A 14,858-nucleotide genomic window follows, 5' to 3' on the forward strand; every position below is an offset into this window, starting at 1 on the left:
CAGAGACGACACTTCTGCACACGCGAGACAGTTTATGCCTCGCTAGAAGCGATATGGACCTCACAAGGCTTTTTGTGGCCGGGAATAACAGGTGACAAGCCACAGCTGTGTCCAAATACCGCCGGGATTTTCACTGCAGTGCTCTCAGCTCATCCTCAGCTCCTCCCACTTCCCGCTGCCAACCGTTTGGTGCTGCAAGCTGCGCCTTGGCAGGATTCATATGAGTGCCGAGCTCCCGATATGTCCAGTTGTGATCATCAGCAGGCAGTGAGAAGGCAGACTATGATAAATAAGCGGATCCTTCGTCAGCATGACAGCTCTGTTAACGACAGCTTCAGCTTTGCCTGTGACAACTTGAGCTCTCGCAAGCAACAGTCCCCTTGAGGCTGCAAGACAGACGTGTTGGCGCTGAAAAATGGATGTAGACAAAGCAGGAGCCGCGACGTCGTCGTCAACATCTGTAGCCAGTGCCCCAGCAGATATGCCCTCCAGGTCCAGACCTCCTTCGTTGGCACAATCTCACCGGCCTCGACTCTCCAAAACAGACTCTATCGCTTCTGTCTTGTCGGCCCACAGAAATTACCTGGATTCCCTTCCAGTCCCCACCAAGGAAGAGTTCGACCAAATAAACAAGATCCAAACCAAGCGTGAGGCCGAGCACAAGAAGCAATTCCGGCGGAACCGACGACAGCAAAGCATCGAGCTCGTCAACAGTCGCAGAAACAGCCTCATTAGTGAAAATGGAAGCGTCACCAAGGCAGTCACCGTCATACAACGAACCTACCGTGGCTACCGAGCTCGCCGGACGCTGGCAGGTCTGGGGATAGACGCCTCGACCCGCTGGATCCACGCCGTAAGAGAAGCCCAATGGCGAGCCCTCACCCGCCCCCGGCCCCGAAGCGAATACCTCGACAGCGACAGCCTCTACTCCCCCAGCTTCCTCTCTCCATCATTATCATCACCAGGGGACACCAACAGCGACGCAGGCAGCAGTATCATGCTCACCGGAACTCGCTCTCCCACAGCCCGCCTCAACTGGAAAAAGGCCTCCACCATAGCCCGACGAGCAGGCGGGGATGCTGACGAAAGCTCTTCCACTTCATCCTCCTCCTCCTCCTCCTCTTCCAGTAGTTCCTCCTCCGAATCAGAAGAAAAACTCTCCAAATCCCAGAAGCAACACCTCAAGCAACGCCGCGCCGAGTCCAAAGCCCGCCGCAAGGCAGCCTCCCGCACCATGGGGCTGCAATACTTTCTCGAAATGATCGACCACAAGCACCGCTACGGCTCCAATCTGAAAGTCTATCACGAAGAATGGCAAAGAGCCGACACCCAAGACAATTTCTTCTACTGGCTTGACCACGGCTCGGGTCGGAACCTGTCACTGGAAGCCTGCCCTCGGGAGGTTCTGGAACAGGAACAAGTCCGGTATTTATCCAGAGAGGAAAGACAGGCGTATCTAGTAGCTATCGACGAGAGCGGCAGGCTATGTTGGGCCAAGAACGGGGCGCCGATCGACACCACCGAAAAATGGAAAGATAGCATCAATGGGATCGTACCCAGCGACGACCCCACGCCCGCTTATTCACCACCCTCGTTGGAGTCAACCACCAACTTCCTCGGTGACTCCTCCACCGAATCTTCCCAGTCATCCTCCGAATCCCCTCCTTCACCACATCCACCACCCTCCAAGAAATCATCATCCTCCGCCCGGCGTCTCTTCAAAATGTCCCCCACAACCATGCTCAACAAACTCCTCCGCCACTCCGTCACCCCCAACACATGGATCTTCGTCGCCGACACCTCCTTCCGTCTCTACGTCGGGATCAAGAACTCGGGCGCGTTTCAGCACTCGAGTTTTCTTCAAGGAAGCCGCATCTCCGCTGCGGGACTGATCAAGATCAAGAACGGGAAGTTGCACAGCCTGAGCCCACTGAGCGGACACTACCGGCCGCCGGCGAGCAATTTTAGGGCGTTTGTACAGACGCTCAAGGGTGAGGGGGTGGATATGAGTCGGGTTAGTATCAGCAAGAGTTATGCTGTGCTTGTTGGGTTGGAGGGGTATATGAAGGTTAAGAAGAGGGGGAGGGAGATTAAGGGGTTGGTGGGGAGGGGAAAGGAGAAGAAAGAGGAGGTGGTCGGGAGGGTTGGGGAGGGGGGTGAGGGGGAGCAGGAGGAGAGGGAGGGTGAGGGGGAGCAGGAGGAGAGGGAGGGTGAAGGGGGGGGTGGAAGTTGTGCCCGGGGATGGAGGTGGGCTGGCGGGAGGGAAGGGGTCTATCATTGATGAGAGAAATTAGAAAACTAGACATCTGTAGGATGAAATGATGATGATGATGATGTTAATTGAAGTATATATATTTATTTGTGACAGTGCTGAGGCGCTCCTGTTAAAATAGTAGGCTAAATGGCATCGGACGAGGGATATAAGATCATTAAGGTGCGATGGTAATCGTGGGAGCATTTATGCGGAATGAGTATGAGGTATATAATATAAGTAAACTCAAAGAAGGGCGAAGCATTGTAAAGAAGTGAAAATAAGCCAGGCATGAAATGAGCCGGAAATCAACACCCCGCATAGAAGCACAAGATGAGTAACAAGTGCGAATCAACAATGCAACAGGCAGACAACACATGAGGTGGGTAGTATCAAGTGGATACACAGTAATATAAATCAGAATAATATGATTGAGCACATATACAGACAGTAAAGCGAGTAAACAAAAGACTCGCCATGACCGTAGAAAACAGACCATCAAAATTACCCAAAACATGCTCACGGGAAATAGCCAGACCTCTACCTCTATCTGTGCCCCTTGGGCTTCTGAATATCAAACCCCTCGACAAAATGAAACTATCCGGCTTCAGCAAAACAATAGCCAGCAGATTGTACGAGATGTTCACTTTCCGGCAAATTCCCAACATTATTCTCCCTTGCTCTCAGTCACCAGAACCAATAGTGAGTGACCACATCACATCACATCACTTACACCTCTTCAACAACTCCGCCAAAACCTCCCTATCAACCTCCTTCACCCCAACCTCCCTCTCATACTCCTCCAACCTCTGCACAATCTCCCTCAACCTCAGCCTCCCATACCAGTTCCCCTTCCACTCCCCCCTCCTTTTCAACTCCTCCCGCATGGTCAAAAACCTTTCCGCCACCTCCACTTCCACCCTCCACCAATCCCTCGCCGCATCAAGCACCTCGAGCGGTGTGCAATTCACATCCACCAGACCATCCTTCCGACGAAGCACCATCTTGCTTCCCACCCGAGTGACAAGCTTCGACAAAGTCTCTCTCCTGCCCTTGGTGCACCCATCAATGAGATCCCTAATCGGAAGGGGAGTGTGCCGATACTCAGGAAACTCATAGTCGGGCTCCCGCTTGTAAGACTGCCAAACGGCAGCGTGCTGCGGTGCACACTGCCCCTCAAAAATACACCACAAGACGCGCCCGAGCATGTACGCCTCAGCCGCCTCCTGTTCCGCCTCATCAAGCGCCAGCCAGGGGATATTATAGCTCTTATACCCATGGGGAAGCGGCATGTACATTTCATCCTGCTCCAAAACCTGCCAGCCGGGGAGGATCCGGTTGAGAAACTCGGCCCACCGGTTGGGCCTCTCCTCACCAGGAATAAACTGGTTGTACAGAAGCCTGCTGTCGTCCCCCTGCTCTTGCTCTAACCCTTCCTCCTCCGCTCCCTCGTCCACAGCCAACGTATGCACATAAGCAATCGCATTCACCTCAGGCGCAGCAAACTCGCACCACACACCCCGCTGCTCAAAGTCCACCATGACCAAGTCCCCCCCCGCCGTGAGAACGACATTATCAAGCCTGAGGTCGGGATAGTAAATCCTGCCACGTTCGCGGACGTGCAAGACGGCAACGGCAAGCTGCCTAGCCCACATTATTTGCATCTCCGGCTTGAGAAGCCCATGGATGTGAAGCAGAGGAATCGTGTCCCGGAGGCTGCCAGCCGCGTAAAACGGAATGATGAAACCCACCACGGCCGTCTTTCCCCCAAAGCGGCAGTACTTGGTGACTAGGTACTTTGGCTTCGAAACAACATGCGGATAAGGCTCCATGAGCAAAAGGTTGCGCAGCTCGCAAACCAGATACTTGGTGTTGCTGGTGAGGGCCTTGAAGATCCACAGCTTCTGGCCATCTTCTGGTTCATCATGATGATGAATGCGCACCAGGCAGACACTGTCGTGCAGCTGCTGGACAATGCTCAGATTCGAAATGTCGATGATTTCCGGAATGACCTCCTGGGGCAGTCCCAAAGTCTCAACCAGCGCCTTTGGCCTGATGAGTTGCTTCTCCACGTGCCAGGTTGTGGCGATGGTGATCTTGACGCTCTCAAGGCTGAAGCCAAGTTCGAGAATGATGCGTGTACCAAAAGGCTGGTCCTTGTACAATGCAGCAATGTGTTCTGCCGTCCCTTCACCCTCCAATGACCACTTCTGCAAAGCTCTGAGAATGTGTCTGGTGACCCCGAGACGGTTCAGTCTCGTCGAGTCTTTGGTGTGGAAGGCGGCATCCAAGTCTAGGACGTCCCGAAGGACAGGGTCCCGTGTGGTTTCCATGGGGAGGAACACATCGAGACGCATGGGTGGGACCTCGCCCACGTGCAAGGGTAGGGCATAGTACTGCGTGCCTATGGCGGTACAGCCGTCGATCCTCCAGAGTGGGTTGGGAAGGGGGTCAAGGCTGTCAACCCGGTTCTTGGGATTCAGCTGGGATTCGAGCCAAGAGGCTTGTCCAGTGTCATTGCCGGTGGGCAAAGCAAGCTCGAGCGCTGACCGGTTCTGGGCAAAGGCGGCGGTCGGGTGGATGGCATCGTGGATTGTGGTGGAGTTGAGCTCCATGGCGGGCCAAAGGTGGTCTTCACACGACGCAGAGAAGGATGGCCTGATGCAAAAGCTTACAGAGAGAACCACAGAATGAAACGAATGGAACCGGGGAGGAATATGTTCCAGGTCGGACATCGAGCCTGGCTGCTCTGGATCGTGTATAACTTGGACACCATCCCGGTGCTATTTACCAACCACCCTACATCAATGCAGCTTCCCTCGGCCTCTGCTGGTCTGATCATCCACAACGCAGGAGAACAAACTAAAGGAGCGACCGCTGTGAAAGCATAGGTAGGGATGCAGTTGTTCCTGGCTCGAGAGCAAACTCTGAATCCGACCCACTCACGGCTCGATATCGTTCTAGTCTGCAAGCAGGAAGCCGTACAGGGAGTGTCACTCGCCAATGTCTTTTGACCCGACGACTGAGCTGTGCCGCTGCAAGACAAGATGCTTGGTGAACGAATGGGGGGTGGACAAGAGGTCAAGAAATATCCGCGAAGAAGCTGCATGCTGTGGTGGTAGTCGTTGATGCTGGTCACTCAAAAATGATTGGCCAATCTCTCCTGCTTAGCTGGAGCGGAGCAGCCGGCCCGTCCCTACTGTCAACCAGCGAAGTCGCTCAGGTAATTCGTGGTTGTTAGGTATACTGTTATACTGTACTGCTTTTGTCTCGCACCCCTGGAAGCCCTATCCATAAACATGATAGGAACTTCTGAGCCGCGTTAGGCTATCTGCAAGAGGACCGATTAAGGGGAGATGTGACTCTGGCTGCGACGCGTCTCCACTCCTGTCCTGTCATCACACACTTGGTAAGAGATGGCTAATCAAGGGGGGGAGTGGATGCCAAAATCCCCCCTCTAGCCGCTCTATAAGAAGACATAGTCGACCAAGAGCCAACCGGAATGGGCCAAGAATAGGGCGAGCTTGAAACTTGAAGCTGGGAGTGGAGGTGCCGGTCGGGACAATTCCGGCGAGAGAGTGCAGATGCGAAGGGTGTTGTCGTGCACAGTGCCGCAGAATGTCGGCATTATCTACTTCCTCCGTGAGAGAATCTTGGCTGATATCCGGAAGCGATGGCGCTTAGCACGGCCGATGAACCTTTTTGATGCGGAGGAGAAGGAAGATGAAAGCCCTTCGGCGGGGATCTATGAAGTCACTGAAACATCTCTTGATATGTCAGCGGCATTGTGGCTCGGGTCTGGACCGCGACTTCCTGCCCAATATTACCTCACCCTATCACTCCACGGCTTCAATCGTGGGACAAGCCTCGGCCGAAAGCCTGGGCGTGGGATGAGCGCCGAAGGACCCCCTCGGCCGCACGATCTTGCTTTGGGCCGCGAGAGCCCATGTCGGTCGAGTATTTGATTCAACGCCAATAAATGGGTTCGGTAGATCGATGGCTAACTAACAACTCGGGGTGTTGGTTGTAGTAGACACACCGAGATGGGAAGTCATCGCAGCCTGCTGAAGCCAAAAATGCATCACGCTCGAAGAGGAACTGGTCGAATTGGGGGACCCATCATTCCGCTCAGCCGCTGCAAGTATGCCTGATGGCTGTGGTTGTATCATTGAACCGTCGGCGTTTTGTGGGGTTTGATGGGGAGTTCTGCATGCTGCGGCTTGATTCATATCGACGGGCACCATCCACATCGCGCGTTTCCACCTTCCAGATCAACTCGAGGCACTGGCTGATGTCGATTGCATTGGGTAGCTCGTGTCTGGATGATGGATCGAAGGGTGTATGCTAGTAAGGGTGTAGCTAGTCGACCAACTTTTGCTGAAATCATAGTTCCTTTCGACCGGCCGCGGGCGCGAACGCAAGTAGGATTGGTTTTGAAAAGCTTCTAGACGAGAGGTGAAAGTTGAGTTAGAGTATAGAACAGTGGTTAAACATTGCAAGAACCTTGTAAACGCACCATGAGGTTGTTGTCAGGAGCTTCGGGCGCAGGATAGTGGACAAGCGCATGACGGAGTTTGGGTGGACCATCCAGGGGCAACCCATGCCATTCCGAAAGAGAGGGGGTTGCTCAAGAAGCCATGGTACAGCAAACCCGAACCAGCGGGGTAGCACGCGTTTCCCACCTGACCACCGAGAGATGTGAACTCAAAGCTCTTTTATGTTCTTGAGCTGGTCGAAAGCATCTCGAAGAGAAAAGTCATCCTTTCGCTTACCATCTTCAAGATGGGTCCGGCGCCATTCTGGAGCTGGTTAGGTGGGCCATCGAGTTTGCGACCCTCAGACTCTCCGGGCAATCCGCTCTGTGTCGTTGATGAGCACCATCATGGTCTGCCTGACGTCCATGAAGTTGAGATCTTGAAATCGAGTCTTGCCTGGTTGTTTGCGCTGCTAAGGAGGCCTGTGCGCGCTAGGTAATCACAGTATGGGACTGTGTATGAGGGTGAAAAGATCACCCAGTAGATTTCTCCCCCTAGGGGTTGATAGGCGGGCTGAAAACGTCCCGAGAGGACGGTACAAACGCTCTGCCCAGAGCGATGAACAACATCCCTTCACAGTGGCAAAGCCAAAAGAACCCTACTGCTTCGTAGTTGTAGCTTGCCCTGCCCCGAGGAGAAGCCCAGGGGTAATGTGCCTGTGATCTCTCCTGAGCTAGAGAGACCCATCAAGGCTTCCATTTCATAGTCTCGGTAGTAGGTAGTAACTGGTCTCTAGGTCGCACAACTGCATACGATATTCGCGAACCCCGTCATGTAGTGCAGTAGTCTCTCGATGTTGAAATAAAGATCCATGGTTGTAGGTGGCTGCCGAGTTGAAACTCAGAATATTCCCTCCGGAATCCTGAAGTTTGGAAAGTTCTCAAGGGCACCGGGACAGGCACCTAGATGCATCCGATACATTGAATACTGGCGCCATGATGTCTCGCAAGATGCCACGGCGGGGAGACCTAGGAGTGTTGTACTCGGTCTCAATGTTGTGGAACCAAGCATTGTAGCTGAATCAGAGGAAGCTAGTTCCTGTGTTTTTGACCAGGCCCCATTTCCAGTGCTTGATGCTCATCAGGGCCGTGATGAAGATTGCTAGAATCCGACACGCCTCGGGCTGCGTTCAGTTCGTCCTATAACGAAGGCCTGTAAATGTCAGTCGGGGAAACTAAAATTGGCTCGGATTTTAACGGCCATTTAGCGATATGAGATTGGGCGCTGGGTGGTGTGATGTGTGGTGTCGAACTTGCGTTTACTTATCCTCCGCGTCAAGGAAATGTGTAGTTTGTCACACGCACTACTATCTGGGCTGGATGGCTGGAGCCAAGACCTGGTGGATCCCGGGTCGAGCCCCGGATATTTAGGTGGAGCTTTGCGAGGGCAAGGGTTCTCCAGGTTGTGGGGTTTGGGCGGACACCTCGCACCAGAAAAATTGTGGGAAAGTTTGACGTCGGACGACCCACGACCAAGTACCTACATATCGAATGAATCAAATTACTGTAGGATCATACTGTAGTCAAAAGTGAAGCTTAGACACAATGCATCGCAGGTATCTCTGCAAGCCACAAACTGCCTAAGGGTGTTTGTCAGACCGTGCTCCTTCTCGATTCGCTTCTGTGCATAGAAAGATCGGGTATGACTACCCCGCGGTTTTGTGTTCACCATCATGTCTTGATTCTCCCGTGACACCCTCCATTTGCGTGGCCCAGTCTGACTGGCAGCGGCTTGCGTAGATCTGCTGTACCCTTCTGACGTCTCCCTGATTTGACGATGGCTATGATTGAGGGTGGCAGTCGGTCCTACCTGATCTCAGCGAGTGGGTTTGCCGTTTGGGAATCTTATAGCAATTTCTTTTGACATCAGACATACCCACTGTGAGGTTTGACGTGGACGCTTGAGGCTCTGACATTCCTTTGCCAAGTTCCCGAGTCAAGGAAGAGCCCTGGATGCCCTATGGGTGGGTCAAACGGTGTTCCCTTCAAGGTGTGGGGTTGTGGGAGCGTGGTGGGTCGAAAGCAGGAACCAAAATTGGCGTCAATCAACGTTTCATGCTGCAATGGATGGGCAGCACTTTTACGCTATAGGGGATCCATTACGACGTGCCTGAAGCCTTTCAATCCCACCTACTCTCACATACGACAGTCGTTCTTGTAAGTTGAAGCCGACCGTCAGTTGAATTGTTGGCATACTGACCGATTGGAATTGCATCGCGGCAGCCACGTGAAGGGCACCAAGCAGTAGAATCCAATTCACTTTGATTCGTCCAACATTCAGGCCCTGGTCCATGCCACTGACATTGTCAAAATGGAACCGAGCTGGACAATGCATTTGTCATGTCGAGTCAAAGCCAATGAACTCGAAGAGGTCACAGTCCGGAACCGTGGTTCTGTTACCAAACGGAAAGGGCGGGGTCACAGCTCAACCAACATAACCACTGGCACCGTGTTTTTCTTCTAGCATACCCCATGATCTCCAACTCCCGCCTTTATCATATCAAGTCAGGGCCGCATCTTCAGGTCATCAAAGACTGTGTGAAGCATGGAAGTCTGCTAAACTAGTGTACATCGATCGGATTGGTAGAGCTGATTGGTCAAGATTAGTTTCCGCCATTTTGAAAAGCTTTCCGTATCAGCTCCGTTTCTGTGAATGGCACCCCATTCACGACACCATCAGAAATAGGATGGGCAATTTACAAGCCGAAGCATGTCGAGCGGGTATTAATCCGGATGGGAGCGGGCGGCCAGCAACGAGACCGGTGAGGTATGCACCTCGACGACTGGATGTACAACCAACAACCGGGCAGTCAGTTGTCTGTCAGTTATCACATCAAGCTTATCCCCTGTCCTCCCGTCGCATCCAATGCCGCTCTTTTTCCCACCCTCGATGGCCTGACCAGATGACCGCTTTTGCACCGCGCATTGAGGTTCCATCGACATCCATGCACGCACTTTGCAACTTGCGTTATCTCGAGACTCACGGACCCGGCTTTGCTGCCCCATGTCCGCCCAATTTTTGGGTGGTGCTCATTAGCCAAGCACTGGTCAGCTTGCGCCTTCCCGGCGACCGGTGAATCACTTTTCTTCGCCCATCTCCTCCAAAGCTCACACCGATTCCCTTCCTTTGCAAGTAAACGAGACAATAGCATTCAACCCCCGACAATTCCAGTCCCCACCGCGCAACAAGGCACCTTCAACCCCGTCCGGCCCGTAAGACAACACGCGTGTATTACCGCGAACCATTGGGTGGCACAGGACAACTCCCGCCGCTGAGCCTTGACCGGTGCCCTCACCGACCTGCCCATCAGCATCACGCCCCTCACGCCCAACCTCGACTCCACTCCCGGCCAGGAGCCTCTGACCTGCCCCGTCAACAGGGCCCATATCGCCCGCGCTGCTGGCGCAATTGCGTGCCGTCACCAGATTTGTGGACCTGAGAGGAGCTGTACCATAGTCTCGGCTACCACACCCTGGCCAGCTCCTCTCTCTACGACATCCTTTCTCTGACAGCACGGCGCCGTCTGAAAGCAACGACGACGGCCAAAAGACGGCACTAGCGGGCGAGGGAACACACGCAAGATATCCCCTCCAAGGCTGTTTTTGCGCAGATCTGGGGGTGGTGGTAACCGAGCAGTAGATTGTGTTCCCCCTTTCTGCTTGCTTGCCTGCCGACCGAGGATCTTGGCTTGGATTCACGCCCCTCTTCTCCTCGCGAGCCCCCTTGTCACCCCTCCTCGCCTCGTGTCGTTCCGACTCTTCCTGACCTAGTTCCGTCCGCAACCGGCTGCACCGACTGCTGCTCAGTTGTGTCTTGCTGCAGCTCCCCATCGGTCGTACGGGGCTGTCGTCCCCGTGGCGATGGCGCTTTTGTGAGACGCCTACGTTTCTGCGTCTTGCAACCCCCCTCACCACCAGTTCGAGGGGCCACCTGCCTGACCTTGGGGCCGGAGCAGGTTCCCCCTTGGTTGCCTTTGTGCGCCGCCGGGTGCTGCTGCTTGCTCGCATTCCCAGAGTTTGTGCTTCCCTGCTTGCCAGGGTCGTATCCACACCGGTGTACATACCGACCAAGTACACCCTAGGTCTCTATTGACCTCGGATTGCCCAGTGGAATACCTCTTGATTGTCCTTCACCATGGTAAGAAGACTGTCTCTCGTTGTTGAGCTCGCTGCCGGCAGGCTGCATGGTGGCAGTCACCGACTTCTGCCTCTGAACTTGGTCTTCCCTGCACATGTCCCCGAGCCATGTCGCCGCCTGCTTTCACCTTGACCTCACATAGGTACTCTACACGCCAAACACATCTCCACATATACGCTCCCCTTTCACTCGAACCAACTCACCTTGATCCCCTACACCCCTCCCTCACGTCACTCACATATTTCCTCCCCCTCAGCCTCTCCGAATTCCTACTATGACCGGGGCTTGCTCACCGGCCCTTACCTTGTGAACCACCACCTCCTTGTGCTGCCCCCCTTTTTTGCTTTCGTTGTACAGCCAGTTGATGATTTTTTTTGGTCTAGAACAACGCCGTCAGAAAACGGAGGGCTCATCCCTTCGAGGATCCCCCTTCAGAGCCAGTGCTCCAGGATTGGACTTATTCCTCAGCGGAGCCACCTGCTCTATTCCACCTCAACACCAAGCTTGATCAGTACACGCCGCAAGACTTCTCCAACATATACGTTGAGCTTCCGCTGGAGGACGTGTGGTGTCATCCCCCGCTACGCGAGAGCGCCGCTTCCTATCTCAATGTGTCTGTGAACCAGGTCGAGAACTGGTTCGACTCGAGCAACTGGCACAACCCGCACAAGAGACAGCGTCTCAGCACACCAAATCTCCTGATGGCGCCCAATTCTGGAGATCTTATCGGCCAGGGTGACCACGAGAAGTCACCTCTCTCGGGCGACGGCTGGCCTGGATGGACCAGCCAGAGGCTGGCGCAATGTTTTTCGAGCCTTTGCTCCCCATGTGACCCCGCACCAAGTAAGTTTCCACACAATCACGCCTGGCCCTCCGTCTCCTTGGTGTGGTGCTGATGCTGCCTCCAGGCTATCGGCCGCTTCCTCAGACACCAGTCTATGAATATGGCCCAGCCATGGCGCCCGTCCCTGGGCCCAGTATGGCTCCCGTTTCACCGCAGGAGCGCACCCTGACGATTTCGCCCTCAAATCAAGCAAGTGTTCTCGCTCGTGATGATTCGGCAGCCATGGCTCGATATTACCCGCCTCTGCAGCCGACACGCGTAGTAGGCATGCCGCCATCCACAACAAGGGAGGAGATGGTCTATCCGGTTGCGCCATCGGGGCTTGGAGATGGTCTTCATCACGGACCTAATTACACAGCTCCAGGATCGCACTGCCTTATGGGCTCCACCATCAAGTCCGAAGCTCTTTCGGTCATGTACGGTGGGGGGGTTGTCACCACACAATATGGCGCTTCAATTGGAGAACTAGCTGGTCTTCAGGACCTCTACGGCCTGGGTCTCAAGGATGACACTGATAGGCCAGATGGCCCAAACTTTGACACGTATCCTGCGCATAGAAACGTCCCGGCAAGACGAGGTGCATTCAAGGATCAAGAGCTGAGAGCCAAGACCGCGCAGACCAGGAAGATGGGCAGCTGTATTCGATGCAAGATGCAGCGCATCCGTGTGAGTCTTCTCCCTTGATCTACAGATCAGCTCAGTGTAAAACACGTGCTAATCCTCACCAGTGCAATCTGGACCCTGAAAACGAGAATGGTCCGTGCATCGCCTGCAGAAAGGTCAACGTCAGCACCAGAATTTACCGGCTCAACTGCTTGCGGTTGAAGATTGTCGACTGCAAACTCTACAAGCCGGGCCAGGTTCCTGGTCATGAGTGGACCAGCCGCTGGAAGGACAGCGTGCTCGATGATATCGAGGTCTGGGCTCCTGGAGAGCAGAGGACGATTCGTGTGACGGAAGGATACACAAGTATGTTTGTGGAGCTGCGCGTCAGGGAGTTTGTCCCTCAGCCAGGAGACAAGTTGGAGAGAACCTGGGTGGACAAGAACGGCGTGAAGCAGAGGCGAGAAATCCCGCCGTTCGCCATTGTCGATCTCGAGGATGCGAAAAACTCTTACAGCCGCTACATCAAGCGCGGTCTGGAGAACTGCTGCATGCGCCTGCTGGGTGCTCGGGACAAACTGCTTCACAGAACATACTTTTTCGCCATCAGCAGAGCCAGGGATGACCGAGACCATTCCTTGACGGAATCAGAACGGGGTCTCTTGGGACTCACTCTTGACCTTTGGATGACGGCACGGCTCACCACGAAGACGCTCGAGATTATCGGGAACGAGAGGCTTGGCATGCCCCTGGACTTGATCAACGATCCGACCAATGACATGCACCGGAAGACACCTGTTCCACCTGTGCTCGGGGCTCAGATCGATTCGTTCTTGATACACCAAATTCAGTCACACCTCCGCCGAAAGACTCTTGAAGAGCTTCAAAAGATGACGCAGGAGAAGAAGCAAAAGACATGGCTGACTACCTACCTTGTGACTTTTATTTTACTGCACAACATCGGTCTTGTTACGAAGCATGATGCAAATTATGCCAGGAAGCATGGGATGAAGGTTGGTGACCCCGCTGTCTGCAAGTCATGGGTTCCTGGAACTGACAAGATGTGATCACAGAGACATTGGGCGAGAGAAGACAGCGTCAAGGAGTATGAAATGGGTTAGTCCATGCTCATGACCAGTTGTGATGGGCAACACTGACGGCGCGTTAGGAGCCAACACCCTGCTTGCCTACTTCCACTACTGCAATAAGGGCATCTACCCTTTCTCTGCTGAGTGCAGGGATGCCGACCTTCGAAGTCTGGCAGAACTTGATGACGATGCCATTGAGCTCGTTCACTACACCAGAAAGTACGTCGCGGAGCATAGTAAGTACTTCCACAGACTTCCATCTGTCTCGTGGAACCAGCAGCTGACCCCCGGTGTGTAGAAGCGCAATGGGAAAGCATGTGGAAGAACGAAGGCGATTGGAAGGATCAGGGCCTCAAGAAGTACGAGCATGAGTACTATTATGTGAGCCAATTGTTCGAACCGAACTGGCAGCCACGCAACATGCCCTAAGGGACCTAATGCAGGTGCAGAGAAAGAGGATGTGAGAAGGGGTCTTTGAGAGTTGACTTTGGAATTTTTGTTGGAAACAGATGGACGAGCTAGGCCTCTGATGCTCATGATACATTGCCGGCGGGGAGTTTGACGGCCTCCTTTGGGCTTCGCGCGTTTCCTTCAGCTTGTGTCACTTTGTACGACTACTCCTCTTGTCCTTATAGTCACCCCCCACCAACAGCACTGGCGATGGGGGAGGACACAGTATCAAGTGTTTTGCCTGTTCATTCGACCACAGCGTCTCTGCCCATTTGACACGGAGTGTATGCATAGTGACCGGATTGATCCGCCAAACAGCCGCTTTTTGTCAGATCATGACAAGATGTAATGTTGGTGTGCCTCCGTCACCCCACCCTTGCAAGCCAGCGTCGTAGCGGCTGTGGTTGACTTGCTGGCTGGGCTTCATCGAGTCCCCCCCCCCCGCATCGAGCTAGTTCCAGAAAGGAATAGCTCATTTGATGATTTGAACCAGGGCTGAAGTGTGATCGCCAAGCCTTCGAGGTTTCTGTCCACTGCTCTCAGTATCTCTTGCCTACGCAACGACACGGCACCATGATCCATATTCCCAACAAACAAAATCTGTAAATGGATCGTGTAGAACCGCTGCTCTGCGCCTTTCCGAGGTTTCTGATGCGGCTCGTCCGAGTTTTCTTTTTTGTTTTCTTGTGTGACGAAACAGCAGCGGCAGTGAGCCGTCCCGCTGTCCCGGCCCTTCCCATCATCCTCTTCTTCTTTCGACCCGAGCTTCGCGACCTTGACCGGCCGGCAACCTACACATCGAGGGTGCCAAACATGGACAAAAAAGGCATCTACGGCACCTGCTATGCGTGCTTGGCTCTGTAGATGTTTACCAATGCAGAGTAGCCTGGCTACTGGCCTTGCGCCTCTGCTGCAGTTGGAGCTTGCATATGCAATGCGGTATCCCGCAG

The 14,858-nt window shown here is 53.9% G+C and overlaps 5 protein-coding genes across 5 annotated transcripts; 4 read left to right on the forward strand and 1 right to left on the reverse strand.

The window, feature by feature from the left end:
- Nucleotides 1–415: 415 nt before the first annotated feature.
- On the forward strand, nt 416–2,281 carry QC763_103110 (uncharacterized protein; the record flags this gene model as incomplete). The annotated part of the gene is made up of 1 exon (XM_062906871.1): nt 416–2,281. The coding sequence occupies one exon, from the start codon at nt 416–418 to the stop codon at nt 2,279–2,281; it is 1,866 nt and encodes a 621-aa protein (XP_062769760.1).
- Nucleotides 2,282–2,976: 695 nt separating this feature from the next.
- On the reverse strand, nt 2,977–4,986 carry QC763_103120 (uncharacterized protein; the record flags this gene model as incomplete). Its single annotated transcript, XM_062906872.1, has 1 exon — nt 2,977–4,986. The coding sequence occupies one exon, from the start codon at nt 4,984–4,986 to the stop codon at nt 2,977–2,979; it is 2,010 nt and encodes a 669-aa protein (XP_062769761.1).
- A 3,616-nt stretch (nt 4,987–8,602) lies between these two features.
- On the forward strand, nt 8,603–9,033 carry QC763_0003890 (uncharacterized protein; the record flags this gene model as incomplete). Its single annotated transcript, XM_062905087.1, has 2 exons — nt 8,603–8,942; nt 9,009–9,033. Exons 1-2 carry the CDS (start codon nt 8,746–8,748, stop codon nt 9,031–9,033), a joined length of 222 nt encoding a protein of 73 aa, XP_062769762.1. The 5' UTR covers nt 8,603–8,745.
- A 1,997-nt stretch (nt 9,034–11,030) lies between these two features.
- QC763_0003900 (uncharacterized protein) lies at nt 11,031–13,437 on the forward strand (the record flags this gene model as incomplete). The annotated part of the gene is made up of 4 exons (XM_062905089.1): nt 11,031–11,065; nt 11,321–11,766; nt 11,832–12,433; nt 12,496–13,437. 4 exons carry the CDS (start codon nt 11,031–11,033, stop codon nt 13,435–13,437), a joined length of 2,025 nt encoding a protein of 674 aa, XP_062769763.1.
- Nucleotides 13,438–13,513: 76 nt separating this feature from the next.
- On the forward strand, nt 13,514–14,220 carry QC763_0003910 (uncharacterized protein; the record flags this gene model as incomplete). Its single annotated transcript, XM_062905090.1, has 2 exons — nt 13,514–13,694; nt 13,757–14,220. The coding sequence occupies 2 exons, from the start codon at nt 13,514–13,516 to the stop codon at nt 13,885–13,887; spliced, it is 312 nt and encodes a 103-aa protein (XP_062769764.1). The 3' UTR covers nt 13,888–14,220.
- Nucleotides 14,221–14,858: the final 638 nt, after the last annotated feature.

The sequence above is a fragment of the Podospora pseudopauciseta genome, chromosome 1 (genome assembly GCF_035222475.1).
Source record: "Podospora pseudopauciseta strain CBS 411.78 chromosome 1, whole genome shotgun sequence".
Lineage (NCBI taxonomy): Eukaryota > Fungi > Ascomycota > Sordariomycetes > Sordariales > Podosporaceae > Podospora > Podospora pseudopauciseta.